Raw genomic sequence first — 15,310 nt, forward strand, 5'->3', positions numbered from 1 at the left:
CCGGTGACAATTTTCTCACTTTAGTGAAAGTTTTGGAGAGTTCCCCTCATGACCTCAAGTCTTATATTTAGGTAAATATATTATGTTAAATATGAGCAGTAGGGTTATATCTGAGACAATTGGGAGTCGAGGTCGGTCTGCGATATGCGTGGCATTGTAAATTTTTGGGGGTTTTTTGTCTTTGTTGTGGTACTGTTGGTTTAGGTTTTGTTGGTGTTGTGTTAGATTTCTTTTGATTGTGTTGCTTTTGTTTGTTTGATTTTATGGTTTTTATTTTTGGGTTTTTTAAGGGTTTTTTTGAGTAAGGGGAAAGGAATTTGTTTTTTTAAAAAAAATTTTATTTTAAATTTTTGGACCTGCCTTTTTTTATAAAGTAAAATGAAATAAACCCTAAGGGTTTTTTTTTTTTGGTTGTTTGATGTTTTGCATTTTTTATTTATTTTAAAGAATAGAGTTTGAATAAATTAGCTTTTTTTTTATTTCCCCTTAACGTAAAAGGCTTTTATTTTTAAAAGGTTTAAAAAACCCCTTTTTTATTAAAAAACTTTAGGAAGTTACACAACGCATTTTAAAAAGTTTTTTAAAAGACCCCTATGGGACAATTGTTTTTATAGGGGGTTAAGTCCGAGAATTCTTATTTACCCAAAAAAGAAAATAAAAAAGGGGGTCAACGTAACTTGCCAATTCATTGCCTTTTTTTGTCAAAAAAAAACACAATTCTTTAAAACTGAACCTTTACAACATAAAAGCTTTAGAAAAAGGTTAAAAAAAACTGAATTTTGAAAATTTTAAACGCAAAACAAAATTCTGGAAAAAATAGTTAAAGCTTTAAAAAATTTTTTTTTCCCAAAATCAAAAGAGGCCCCAAATTTAAATTTTTTCCCCCTTTTCCCCCGAAACAAAGAAAAGGGGGGGCCCCCCCTTAAAACCCCAAAAAATTTTTTTTGGAAAACTTTTTTCAAATTTTTTGGGGAAAAAAATTTGGGGTTTTCCCCTTTTTTAAAAAAAAAGGGAAACCCTTTTTTGTTTCCAAAGGGTTTTTTAAAAATTTAAAGGTTTTTGGCTTCCTCACATCCACGGCTGCTTTGTGTGTGTGTGAGTGTGTAATTCTGTGTGTTGGTGTGTGTGTGTGTGCTGCCGGTAAAAGGTTTAGAGGCTTCAGACAGAGTGTGGCGCCGCAGGCGGGGGGTTTGAACCCGGTCTGCTGAGTGAGCAGGTCTCCCTCTCATCACAAAGCAACCCTGTATCACAAAAATTACGTTCCCCCAGACCTAAAATGCAATTTGCAGTTACGTTTGACTCAAACGTATTTCTCTCCAAATTACGTTAGAATGAAACGTATTTCTCTCCAGATTACGTTTGTATTTGACGTATTATAATTACAAATACGTCTCTGATGAACGTATCTTTGCCGTTTGTTATCTCTCTTTTCTACAATGCTGTTATGAATTGTAAAAAGCGTCCTCTAGTCTTATTTATTATTTTGTTATATATGTTGTTTCGCCTGCGTATTCTGACAGCAATAAGCGTTGTAACGGATCATATGAATTGGCGTGAAGACTTGCTGCTGGTGACTCTCCTTTATTTTCTTTTTTTAGGTGACAATACATTAATTAAAACTCGGCCACTATCACCACCTCATCACCACCGTAACAGAGTTAGTCCCATACGGGTCAAATCAACTATTAAACTTGTTATAAAATGCGCATCTGTCCGTAATCTATACCATAAAGTTCACATTTTAACCTAAAAGAAAGTGCGCTTCCTTTTAACCTTTCAAAATAAAAGTCCGATTTATCTGTTAAGCGGAAGTAGTATAAAACGTCTATATTTATTCAAACAATACAATATAAAAGTCATACATACATCAAAATCAATAAGGAAAATGCTAAACAGTCAAACAACTCAAAACAATAAACCCTTCATGGCGTTATTTACAGGTGTGTTTACTTCTCATCAAACAAAAAGAGCAGGTACCCGGAAAAATCCGGGAAATAATTTGGGAATTGTTAATAAAACATGATTTACCCTTCAACTTCCACTGATATGCATGCAAACTAATACATCGCTTCACACACACACACACACACACACACACTGACAGAAACACATAGACACTCACATACGTACACACACACACAGGCAGAGACACACACATTCTCACACACACTCTCATACGCACACACTCTTACACACTCACACACAGACAGACACACACTCACACAGACAGACACACACTCACACAGACAGACACACACACACACAAAATGACAGACACACACACACACAGACACACACACACACACAGACACACACTCAGACACACACATACAGACACTCACATACATACAAACACAGGCAGAATCACACACACACACACACACACACAAATACAGATGCACACACATGCATACTCTGCAGACTGACCCTTGACCTCCCAATTGTCTCTCAGATATAAACCTACTGCTTTATATTTAATATATTATATTGACCTAAATGTAATACTTTGAGGTCATGAGGGGAATCCCCTCCAAAACATTCACAAGAGAAAATTGTCACCGTGCCAATAACCCTTATACGATCCTTAAAACCAGTCTTTTAGTTAATTTTTCAGACTTTCAATCAACTTAAAGATCTGGATTCTTTTCAGATTCAAAGAAGGGCCTCTGAATATGAATACCCTACGGCGTTGGACCGATAGCTCTGAGTTAAGGGCCCCAAAAACAGGTCCAAAGGGTCAAATTGGGCCTTATTCTCTTAAATTTGCATATTTTTTGACAAGTGCAAAAATGGCCATAATCTCCTAAATATTCGTCCTGGAAATCCCAAATTGAACACAGACACTCAGGACAGGGCCTACAATGAGTTGATGGGGTGAAATTTCCTCCGAAACACCCACAAGAGTTAATTGGCTGTCTGAAATCCAGGACTTGAAAAGGGTGTGTGGTTTAACAAATCTGAGACCCTGTTGTGAGCTTGGGCTGATTTTAGCTTGTTTTTCTTCGAAACATGTCAGAGCTTAGCTTTCTTTTGCAGGTTGTAGCCCCTCCCAAATGGGGCCCAACCATGTAGGCTGGCAACATATAGCACTTAGCATCCCTGCTTGGGAAGGGTTTAAACCCGAAAAACAAAATTCCTTCCTTCAATGGTTAACAACTCCTTACATGTTTGTACTATATGAACAATTTCAATTGTATTCTACCCCATTTGGGAGTGGCTACAACCTGGAAAAGAAAGCTAAGCTCTGACATGTTTACCCAATTTGACCCTTTGGACCTGTTTTTGGGGCCCTTAACTCAGAGCTATCGGTCCAAAACTGTAGGGTATTCATATTCAGAGGCCCTCTATGGATCTGAAAGAATCCAGATCTTTAAGTTGATTGAAAGTATGAACATTTACTAAAGTCTGGTTTTAAGGATCGTACAGGGTTATTGGCACGGTGACAATTTTCTCTTGTGAAAGTTTTGGAGGGGATTCCCCTCATGACCTCAAAGTCTTATATTTAGGTAAATATAATATATTAAATATAAAGCAGTAGGGTTATATCTGAGAGACAATTGGGAGGTCAAGGGTCAGTCTGCAGAGTATGCGTGTGTGTGCATGTGTAAATGTGTGTGTGTGTGTGTGTGTGTGTGTGTGTGTGTGTGTGTGTGTCTGTCATTCTGTGTGTGTGTGTGTGTGTCTGTCTGTGTGTGTGTGCGTGTGAGAGTGTGTCTGTGTGTGAGTATGTGTGTCTCTGCCTGTGTGTGTGTACGTATGTGAGTGTCTATGTGTTTCTGTCAGTGTGTGTGTGTGTGTGTGTGTGTGAAGCGATGTATTAGTTTGCATGCATATCAGTGGAAGTTGAAGGGTAAATCATGTTTTATTAACAATTCTCTAATTATTTCCCCAATTTTTCCGGGTACCTGCACTTTTTGTTTGATGAGAAGTAAACACCTGTAAATAACGCCATGAAGGGTTTATTGTTTTGAGTTGTTTGACTGTTTAGCATTTTCCTTATTGATTTTGATGTATGTATGACTTTTATATTGTATTGTTTGAATAAATATAGACGTTTTATACTACTTCCGCTTAACAGATAAATCGGACTTTTATTTTGAAAGGTTAAAAGGAAGCGCACTTTTTTTTAGGTTAAAATGCGAACTTTATGGTATAGATTACGGACAGATGCGCATTTTATAACAAGTTTAATAGTTGATTTGACCCGTATGGGACTAACTCTGTTACGGTGGTGATGAGGTGGTGATAGTGGCCGAGTTTTAATTCATGTATTGTCACCTAAAAGAAGAAAATAAAGGAGAGTCACCAGCAGTAAGTCTTCACGCCAATTCATATGATCCGTTACAACGCTTATTGCTGTCAGAATACGCAGGCGAAACAGCATATATAACAAAATAATAAATAAGACTAGAGGACGCTTTTTACAATTCATAACAGCATTGTAGAAAAGAGAGATAACAAACGGCAAAGATACGTTCATCAGAGACGTATTTGTAATTATAATACGTCAAATACAAACGTAATCTGGAGAGAAATACGTTTCATTCTAACGTAATTTGGAGAGAAATACGTTTGAGTCAAACGTAACTGCAAATTGCATTTTAGGTCTGGGGGAACGTAATTTTTGTGATACAGGGTTGCACAAAGAGAACGACCTGGAGCCCAAGAGCCGGAGTCTCGTCGGCTTAAAGCTATTATATTTCTTTTGGACGGGAAACACTCCGTCGCTTCTCCTCAAGGGGAGTCGGATGAGAGGAGTGCTACGTTCCCACTTTTCGATGCCGAGTAGGCTACGAAGCAGCAAGCTCGTTAGCTTAGCGCAGACTAAACGTAGCGGGGGAGAGCTAGCGTGGCTCTACGTGAAGGTGACGCAATCACACAACGGACAAAAAAGGCTTTAGTGAGACTTTTCTATCACTCTTTACCAGGCACGTGCACAGATAGACCCCTAGTGGTGCCCTTTTTGCTGGAGACACATTTTTCTCATTCATCGGTATTTAAGAATAAAAGTTACTCTCTCTGTCATCAAGTCCCCAAAAATGTGTTTTAATATCCAACGGGGTATTTATTTGAGTTCTTGTGAGAATTTCTCCCCGACATGCTCCGCGGCGCTCACGGCATTGGGTGTCCTTTTTTTGTGTTTGAGCACCTGCCCCCCACAATGTCCGCACATGCCTGCTTGAGAGCCCCGACACTAGTGAAGCTGCCCTCAACCTGCGTTTCCTCTGGGCAGGATTACACAGCTAGCTTACATTTTCTTTATGAATAAAGATGAATTATTATATGGCAACAACAGTACAAGCGTTCTGATTGGCTAATGGGCCACTTCGTTGCACGACATGAGACCAACAGCCAACTATCCAGCGTCAGTATTACAGCCAAACAAACGGTAAATAACAATGTTCGACAACACGTGGTGCTTGTTGTCAAATCTAAGAGCCAATCAGCTCTCTGATGTGGCCACGGCCAGCCGTTGGTTTCCCATCATGCAACGAGTGGAGTCAACGGTTTTCCGTTGAGTTAGTGAATATGTGAAACGTCGAAGTACGAGGAGGAACGTTGGAGTTTGATAGAGGAGCGACAACGGAACGGGACGCCATTTCAACATAGAAGTTACAACGAGCAGGTTGGTTCTCTTTGTTTCTTTATCACTTTAAACTGATGGAACCAGTTCTGGAGGAAGTATTCACATCATGTACTGAGGTAGAGTTCCAGGTACTGCAGTACGTAAACACGTCCATACCTTTTTACTATGATACATCACAAATGTACTCGTTACCTCAGAGGTACATATTGTACTTTTTACTGGACGACACCTCAGAGGTACATATTGTACTTTTTACTGAACTACTGGTAATATAAAACTGAATTATTGAAGGGACTGTTATGTTCAAGCTCCTGCAAATTCACATTTATTTAGCCTGATATTAATTGCTTAGACTTGTTAAATATTTCCACTCTGTAATGATATTACTGTTACACTACACTTATTTAGCTTCATATTTATTGCTTATACTGTTTATATTTCCTCTCTGTTTCTGATATAAGACATTTTTCTAGCTTCTTATTCATTTCTTAGACTGTTAAATAAGTGACACACAGTTGTCTCCAGGAGAAATGCTGAGGCGGTTGGTGAAGCAGCAAGTCGACGAGGTCGTTGACGAGGCTTTTGAGCAGTTGGACACGTTGATAGCAGCGTATGAGGACATCGTTTCTCGTTTAGGAGAACATGAGCTACACACATCAGGTTGGTGCCGCTTCACGATTGTTCCCGGTCTTTGTGCTCGTTTTACGGCTCCAAGTCACATTTAGTCCGTTTCCAGCTCGTCAGCTGGAGTGAGCGAGACTTTTGGTGGATCTGTTTGGTTTCCAGCTCTCCTCTGATCTCATTCATCAGGGAGGAACTTTAAACACCTCACGGTCCTCTAGTCAAACTGGTTACGGGATCTGCACGTGGAGATCTCTTGGGACGGTCTTCAAAACGGCGGCCAGAACAACTTCTGGAGGAGGAAACCGGCCCTAAAGTGTTCCAACTGCTGTAAAGTGATCAAACTGCCGTAAAACAAAATAACTGCCGTAAAGTGATCAAACTGCTGCAGTGTTTCCCCTACAATTATAACATGGTGGCGCCCCGCCACCCTGAAATCTCCGCCTGGCACCCTGTAATTTTCTATATTGATCGTCTACCTACTATTGAAGTCACCTCCCCCCCTTACTCATGGTATGACTCATGGTATTACTCGTGGTGTTACTCATGGTATTACTCATTATGGTATTACTCATGGTATTACTCATCATGGTATTACTCATCATGGTGTTACTCATCATGGTATTACTCATCATGGTGTTACTCATCATGGTATTACTCATCATGGTATTACTCATCATGGTATTACTCATCATGGTATTACTCATCATGGTGTTACTTATGTTTTTTTTTGGAGTTTGGCTTCTTGAAGAAATGTTACTTTCTTGATCCTATTAGTTCTGAGTTTGTACTCGTGGTTGAATTCACTTATTGTAAGTCGCTCTGGATAAAAGCGTCTGCTAAATGACATGTGATGTGATGTAACAGTTATGTATTAATAGCGCCCATTCTTCTAGATTTATATTAGTGTTTAGTTACATAATGAATTATGTAAAAAGGGGGATAGATAATTAGAGATGCACCGATCAGGTTTTTGGTGCCGATCACCGATCACTGAAATCAGTATCTGCCGATCCGATAATTCCGATCACCGATCACGGTGTCGATTGAAGAATTCTATTTATTGTGTAGCATTATTGCCTAGGACTATGAGGAAATACATATATAAATATATATGTTATACATATATATGTATATTTTACTTTGAAAAATGTCCTAATTGATACATTAAAATGGTTTGATTGCTATTGTAGGGGATTTCAGATATGTATGGAACACATCTGCATCATTCATTTCCTGGAACTCTTGGGGAAATCTACATACAGGACTTTTTTTAACATACAAAAGTCTGACTTATTTTTATAAACTCTTCCTTGGTACAGTAAAAATGTTTAATGTTAGCATAATTTAAGCTAAATCTCAAACGATCTATAAAGATACAAAATCAGTTCATTGTTTACTTTTATATGTTCGTGTATGATTTGTCGACATCTTATTTTGAAAAACGGATGTTGTTTCACGTGGTTCTTTCCGCTAACTTTGCAAAACCGGATGTTGTCACTTAAATCCTTCCGCTAACGTTATCAAAACCCTCGCGCGCTCCTGATCGAATGTGTTTACCGTGAGCATCAGTCTGTAGGGGCTCAGACATGTGAGAGTCGGCTGAGTCGACCCAGTGATTCAACTCGGGGGACGGGGACGCCGCTCGGTGGTGAGGATCCCCTCTGACCTCTCACTCTGCGGCGCTCGCCGGGCGCATCGTCTCCGTTGCGCGGCGATTGAAACGTCTGATAGTTCTCGCAGATGTGACGTCATCTTATCGGCCGTTTTGAGAACGCCGATCAAAACCGATAATGGGAATATCGGCCGATATGGATCGGCGCCGATCAAATCGGTGCATCCCTATAGATAATATAAAACTGAATTATTGAAGGGACGATTGTGTCCAAGCTCCTGCAAATTCAGAATAACATATAGAATAGAATATGTGTCTGATAAGAAATATTATGACTGCCTCTCAAAGCTAGGTACTCGCCTGACACAAACGCAACACACACTTGTTATCACGTTGTTACAATGAGAGAGGGGGACGAGGGCCCCCTCCTGTGAGAAAGGGGTGTGGGGGGGTGCAGCAGATCCTTGGTCAGGATGACTTCACATGTGGGGGCACGGAGGCCCGTACGTGGAAAGGGAGGCCGAGTTGTTTTGGGTTTTCAACTAGTGCCGACCGGAGAGGACTCCGCTGTGATTGCAATTGCATCGAACTTGTATTTTACGCGTGATCAGAGAATAAATTCTCCCGTTGGAAAGGAGAGAACGAGAGAAGGTCGTACTTTACCAAACATCCAATTTTGATAGACGCTAACACTACACCTCAGAAGTACATGAACGTTTTACTGTACGACACCTCAGAGGTACATATTGTACTTTCAGATGATTTCACTTCCGATTTTTTCATGTTCTCCCTCAAAACCCTGACCTCATTCATTAATAAACCTATTGAATATTAGAGTTCAATATGAGATTCTTAAGATGTATAAATGTATTTTATTATTCTCCACAGACGTCCAGCAGATGTTGGTGATGAAACAAGAGGCTCCCCCTGAACAGCAGGACTGCAGCTCCAGTCTGGACCAGGAGGACCCAGAGGAAGAGGAAGAGGAAGAGACACCGAAGAGACACTCTGGAGCCAAAACAGGAGTGAAACCAATCAGTTGTTCAGTTTGTGGTAAAACATTCAGACATGTACGCAGTCTGAAACGACACGCAGCTGTTCATACAGGGGGGAATCTATGCAGTTGTTCAGTTTGTGGTAAAACATTCAGTCAAGCATGCAGTCTAAAACGACACTCAACTATTCACACAGAGGAGAAACTATTCAGTTGTTCAGTTTGTGGTAAAACATTCAGAGAAGCACGCACTCTGACACGACACTCAGCTGTTCATACAGGGGGGAATCTATGCAGTTGTTCAGTTTGTGGTAAAACATTCAGTCAAGCATGCAATCTAAAACGACACTCAACTATTCACACAGAGGAGAAACTATTCAGTTGTTCAGTTTGTGGTAAAACATTCAGAGAAGCACGCAATCTGAAACGACACTCAGCTGTTCATTCTGGAAAAACAAATTAGCGTTCAGTTTTCTATAAAAGTTTCCCTCTTCTCCATGATTTAAAAATATCACAATTGCATTGATGAGATCATAAGAAATAAATGAGACGGTGTTGTTGTTGATGTTGTTAGCAGAGTTGTTGTTCATGATAAGGTTGAAGAAGTTTTCTTGCTTGGGTTGCTGCAAGTCTTGAACCTATATGATATATATATTATTTTTGTGGCTTTTATTTCTGTTAATTTTTGCTGTTTATTATTGACAATGTGCAACTGTTTAAAGACTAAATACTTGCAACGTCGATATCGCTGTTTCCACAACTTCCGGCGATGGCTCGAGTGCTGAGCGGTACACACCAGAGAGACCGCGGGGAGACATGACGGTGGAGACCTCCGTAAGAGGTGGTCTTGTAAAAGTATTACTCCTTTATGATTTAACTATAATATTCTGAAATACCTGGCTTCATGCTTTAATTGTTTTGACTCGTCTTTATCTATTGTTATTTATTTTTGTATTGTGTCTTTATGTAAAGCCTCAATGTTCTTTATTTACATGCCTAAAGGTAAGTTTATGATAATAAACACATTATTATAAACAGAGTATTTTTGCCACAGCTGAAGCTGAAGTTTTGTGATGGTCTAAAAATAATAATAAAATACTCTGCTTTAAATGGTAATTTGTGTCTCAAATGTTTATTCATGAATTAAAAAAGCCAGAATGTTTAAACATGCAAATATTTTGTTCTTCAAAGACTACAAAACAAAGTAATGTCATCCGGATCACAAGATGTCTGAGCTCCCTGAAGTGTTTCCTCGGTGGTTTGTGGTTTTCACATCATGCACATGAAGCTCAAACAATCCAAGTGATTGAACCAAAAGCAAAACCCATTTTGAAATGGAGGGTGGCTTTAATATAATAACAATAATAATACAAATTTACACGATTTTAATGCTTTTTTGTTCCATAAATGTTCTTGCTCAAAGTTATCCACAATAATTTGTCTGGAAAGAAAGTGCTCCCTCTGAGAAACACAGATTATAACAGGATTACATCTATAATCCTCAATCTGTAAAAACTGCACGGCACTCTGATTATTATCGGACCAGGAAAAGATGAGAAGCTGTCCGAGTTTTAATTAATTTACATGTCTCTTTGGTAGTTCAGTCTTTGTCGGCCATGTCTGAGTTCTATAATTTAATTCAGTTTATTTGTTTAGTCCATTTTCACAAATTCAAATTTTCCCTCAGAGTGCTTTACAATCTGTACACAGACATCCCTGACCTTTGACCTCACATCGGATCAGGAAAAACTCCCAAAAAACCCTTTCATAGGAAAAAAAGGGAAGAAACCTTCTGGAGAGCAACAGAGGAGGATCCCTCTCCAGGATGGACAGAAGCAATAGATGTCATATGACCATAAGGAATCATGTGTGGCAATCAAATGTGTATTTTGTGATAATGGGCTATATAAAATAAACTGAATTTAATTAAAATCCTATGTGAAAACCTTTTGATACACGCTGATTTCGGTAAACAATTTCCTGGGGGAGTTAGATTTAACAAATATGAAGGTTAATGGTTGAGACTTCCTGTCTGCTTAAGATTCTTAATGTGAACAATGAAACACTGGCTTAACCACCTGTTTAGGGAAGGACAGTGAGTGGTGATTGATTCTTGAGATAAGGGACAAAACTACTTTTGAAATCTAAAAAACTAAAATGAGCAGCACATTCATTTGGAATTGATTTTCTCATAAACACACGTCTGACCTAACAAACCATGTAAAGGACTTTTTTTTTTATTAAATCACTTTTTATAAAAAATGACATTGATCCAATTTGTGTGTTGACATTTGTCAACTCTGTCTGATGCATTAGAAATCATTTTATTTTAATTTAAATGATTCAGTGACACTTTTAAGTATTTAAATATCTAATAATAGTGTGCCTACTCCTAGTTAAGTGATAAAAAAAACATTGTATTCCCTTTTTTATTATTTTACACAGTTGAGGAAAAACGGCGTTGGAAAAAAACTTAATTTTGTTATTTATTTTTTAAATGTAACATATTTACACAAAACTGACGGTGTTGACGGACTGATGTAACATCACAGCAAACAAGGTCTGTTAACAAGGCCGTAAAGCACACATGAGACATTCATGTGTTTTCAGTCCCTCTATGCTTGGATTATAAGTGCATTTAACTGGCCAAACTTAAAACTTATTTGCAAAGTCAATGAACTATGCAGGATCCAGAATCCTCTGTGTTACGAGACCATCCATTGCGAGAAATGGCACACATAACATAAACAGGCCAAGAAAATGGGGACAGTGAAAGGTAAAGATCTTTAATGACCAAGAATTAACTCAATACACCACCAGCCAGGCACGTGCACAGATAGACCCCTAGTGGTGCTCAAGCACCAGCCCTTTTGCCCTGGATGAGAAAAGTGCCCTTTTTGCTGGAGACACATTTTTCTCATTCATCGGTATTTAAGAATAAAAGTTACTCTCTCTGTCATCAAGTCCCCAAAAATGTGTTTTAATATCCAACGGGGTATTTATTTGAGTTCTTGTGAGAATTTCTCCCCGACATTCTCCGCGGCGCTCACGGCATTGGGTGCCCTTTTTTTTTGGTTTGAGCACCTGCCCCCCACAATGTCTGTGCACATGCCTGCTCTTTACTTGTATTCACTCTTCTGTGTGTTTTCAACAGAGTAAACAAACGTCGGTTAGCGTGTTAGCCGGTGAGCTTCAATGGTGCAGGTGGGCCCATTGGGACAGAGCCAGGCTAGCTGCTCCCAGCTGTTTCCAGTCATTATGCTAAGCTAAGCTAACCGGCTATGTAACGTGCGGACGTGAGACTTGAGAATTGGAAAAGTCGACTTATTGCTTCAACTCAGCAGTATATATATATATATATATATGATATATACATATATTTTATTATATATATAATATATATATAAATATGTTTTATAATATATATCAAATATAAATATATTCTATAATATATATCAAATATATTATATATTATATATATCAAATATATTATATAAATATATATATATGTTATGATATTTTTATTAGTGCTGTGAAAAATAACGCGTTAACTCAGTTAATCCAATTACAGGTTTAACTAGTTGTTGTTTTTTAACGCATTTAACGCATGCGCAGAATGAGCTTCCAATCCGTCTGTTGTTGGTCGTCGGGACGAAAAAAAGTCACTTGCAAAATGAGCTTCCAATACACCACTTCAATCTGAACTCTGTCCGCTCTCATGCAGACGGTCTGTTCATCGGTAATGATCCTTCCGCAGGTTCACCTCCGGAAACCTTGTTACGACTTTTACTTCCTGTAGATCAGGGTCTCAACACGTCAATCGCGACCTGCCAGTCGATCGCGGCGTAGTGTCGGTAGATCGCATGACATTAAAGAGATTGGCCCGCCCCCTGACATGTTCTCTAGAGCACGTCTTTGTTCTTTTATTAAACTAAACGTCTGTTGTTGATCGTATCTCCACAGCAGCATGTCATCTCTGTATCTACGCGTTGCGTTAACACTTATCGATCTCCGTCTGGCGCGCCACAGAGCTCCGTGCGCGCACCGGGACCGAGCATAAAAAAGTCACTTGTCAATCTGTCCACCTTTAGATTGTATCATGGTGGAGTTAATGGTTGACAAACAAGAGAAAAATGCTCTGTTTAACCCTCCTGTTACCTTTACATTTACGAACATATTTTACCCTCGGGGTCAATTTGACCCCAGCAATTAAAACCTCCAGAAAATTATTAGAATTAATATTGCTTCCCAAGTTTAAGTGTGAGGTACTTTATGTTTGTTTGTTGACTACCTAAATATCCCTTTAAATAAATAAAAAGTTGATACCGACATTAAACATTGAATGGGGTCAAATTGACCCGAAAGGTAACAGGAGGGTTAAACATTCTGTTTAGGATGAAGATGTATTAATGTTCCATATGGAAGAAAACTGCTAAATAACTGCTGAGTTGCAGCACCATTGTATAGAAGAATGTATAAATGTATATATCCGTCTTTTGTCATAAATCTCTATGTTCTCACAAAATATACCGAGAATATCGGTAATATGTGATTAATCATGATTAATCCACAAAAACCTGTGATTAACCCGATTACAATTTTTAATCGTTTCACAGCCCTAATTCTTATGTATATATATTTAAAATACATTATATATAAATATATTTTTCAGAACATCTCCTCTGTGCTTCAAGGTCGTCCTCGGAGATGAGAATATTTTTTTTTTATAAACACGATCCCTTCACATTTCCCCCATTTTTTAAAACAATTTTTCCCATGAGGCCACAGGTTTGGTATTAAATCCAAGCTCGAGTAAACACAGGAAGGGAAACCCAGATGCACAGCTCTAGAAGATGCAGTACAGCGCCACTTTGAAATGACACCGGCACCAGCCTACATATTTAATGTGCGTGCATGAATGCATAAACTGCATCCTCAGAAACTCCACACATCAAATGGTATTTTGGCAGCGCTCCATTTTACTTCCTCGTGGGAGTCCAGACATTCACGGAGAGGGATTCTTGTTTTTACACGACTCGGTGGAAAGGAGCCAAAAGTCCACCTCAGAAGACATGAGCCAAGACACCGTCAGTGTCCCCTCGGACCTCTTTGTGCTTCCTCTTTTGTCTTTTGTCTCCGGCGAGAGTCGTGGGTTTTCTTTTTTTATGTCGCTCGCAAAGAGAGGCACAAAGAGATACTCTCTGGTAATTCATCATGCTGACGCTCCAACAGGGCGGGAAACAAAACAAAGGGATAATGGGTTAGCCCCCCCCCCTTTCTTTCAATAAAAGAAAAATATAAGATGTACATTTAGCTGTTATATGAGATAATATACGATATTATGAGATACAAATCTTGAGATTGAAAGTCGAAATTATGAGATTGAAAGTCATAATTCTGAGATACAAAATTAGAATGATGATATAGAAAGTCAGAATTATGATATAGAAAGTCAAAATTCTGAGATACGTCAGAATTCTGAGATAGAAAGTCGAAATTATGACATAGAAAGTCATTATGGGAGAGAAAGTCAAAATTATGAGATACAAAGTCATAATTATGAATTAGAAAGTCGAAATTATATGATTGAAAGTCAGAATTATGAGAAAGAAATCAAAATTAAATGATTGAAAGTCAAAATTATGAGATACAACGTCATAATTATGAGATAAATTGTCAAAATTACAACATACAAATTCATAATTATGAGTCGAAACTATGATATAGAAAGTCATAATTATGAGATAGAAAGTCTAAAATATGACATAGAAAGTTATAATGAGATAGAAAGTCAAAATTCTGAGATACAAAATGATAATACTGAGATAGAAATTCGAAATTGTGACTTTCTATCTCATAATTATGATCTACCATCGGGATATCTTTATCATCACAGCATCAAACTATTTTCTTCTCTGACTGGAGGAGACGGGCTCCCACAGGGACTCTCATGCTGGGAATATACGTAAAGAAGCGTGTTTATGTCCCTTTGGATCACGATGTTGGTAAAAATAGGGAATGTGATCAAAGTAAAGCAGTTTTCGTTCTGCTTATTATTCCGTCTGCTTATTCCCGTTTCCCTCTTTGATCGTACACGCGCAGCCTCCCGCCCGGTGGAGAACCAGCGGTGCGAGGGTTCGATGCCCAACCGGTCCCAGCTGTGCCAGATCCCCTGTCCCATCGCCTGCGAGGTGTCGCCCTGGGGCGCCTGGGGGCCGTGCACCTTCGAGAACTGTGACGACCAGGCCGGAAAGAAAGGTAGGAAGAACCCCGTCATTATAACTCATCTTTAATTAACCACCGGGCCATTTTAAAAACACTCCGTCCCCTAAAGTAAACATAATAAACACCTTATACATGACATTTAAGTGCTGAACAACAACGACCTTTTCTTTTTCATTCCTCGCTCTCGTTGCCAGTCACGAAACGCCGATGCGGCGTAATTAATGCGGGAAACATTAACGATGAGTAATGAGTCTGAGAAGGCATTCGC

General features: G+C 38.8%; 1 protein-coding gene and 1 long non-coding RNA gene across 2 annotated transcripts in view; both read left to right on the forward strand.

Annotated features, from left to right (window-relative positions):
• LOC130212711 (thrombospondin type-1 domain-containing protein 7A) overlaps positions 1–15,310 on the forward strand; it is a 133,221-nt gene that overhangs the window by 53,281 nt on the left and 64,630 nt on the right. Inside the window, exon 5 of the mRNA XM_056443849.1 lies at positions 14,920–15,075. Coding sequence (XP_056299824.1) covers positions 14,920–15,075 — 156 coding nt within the window. The remainder of the gene's footprint in view (positions 1–14,919; positions 15,076–15,310) is intronic.
• On the forward strand, positions 4,529–9,933 carry LOC130212712 (uncharacterized). Its single transcript, XR_008835400.1, has 2 exons — positions 4,529–6,247; positions 8,712–9,933. It is a non-coding gene; the product is annotated as an uncharacterized LOC130212712 (long non-coding RNA).

The sequence above is a fragment of the Pseudoliparis swirei genome, chromosome 22, assembly GCF_029220125.1.
Source record: "Pseudoliparis swirei isolate HS2019 ecotype Mariana Trench chromosome 22, NWPU_hadal_v1, whole genome shotgun sequence".
NCBI lineage: Eukaryota > Metazoa > Chordata > Actinopteri > Perciformes > Liparidae > Pseudoliparis > Pseudoliparis swirei.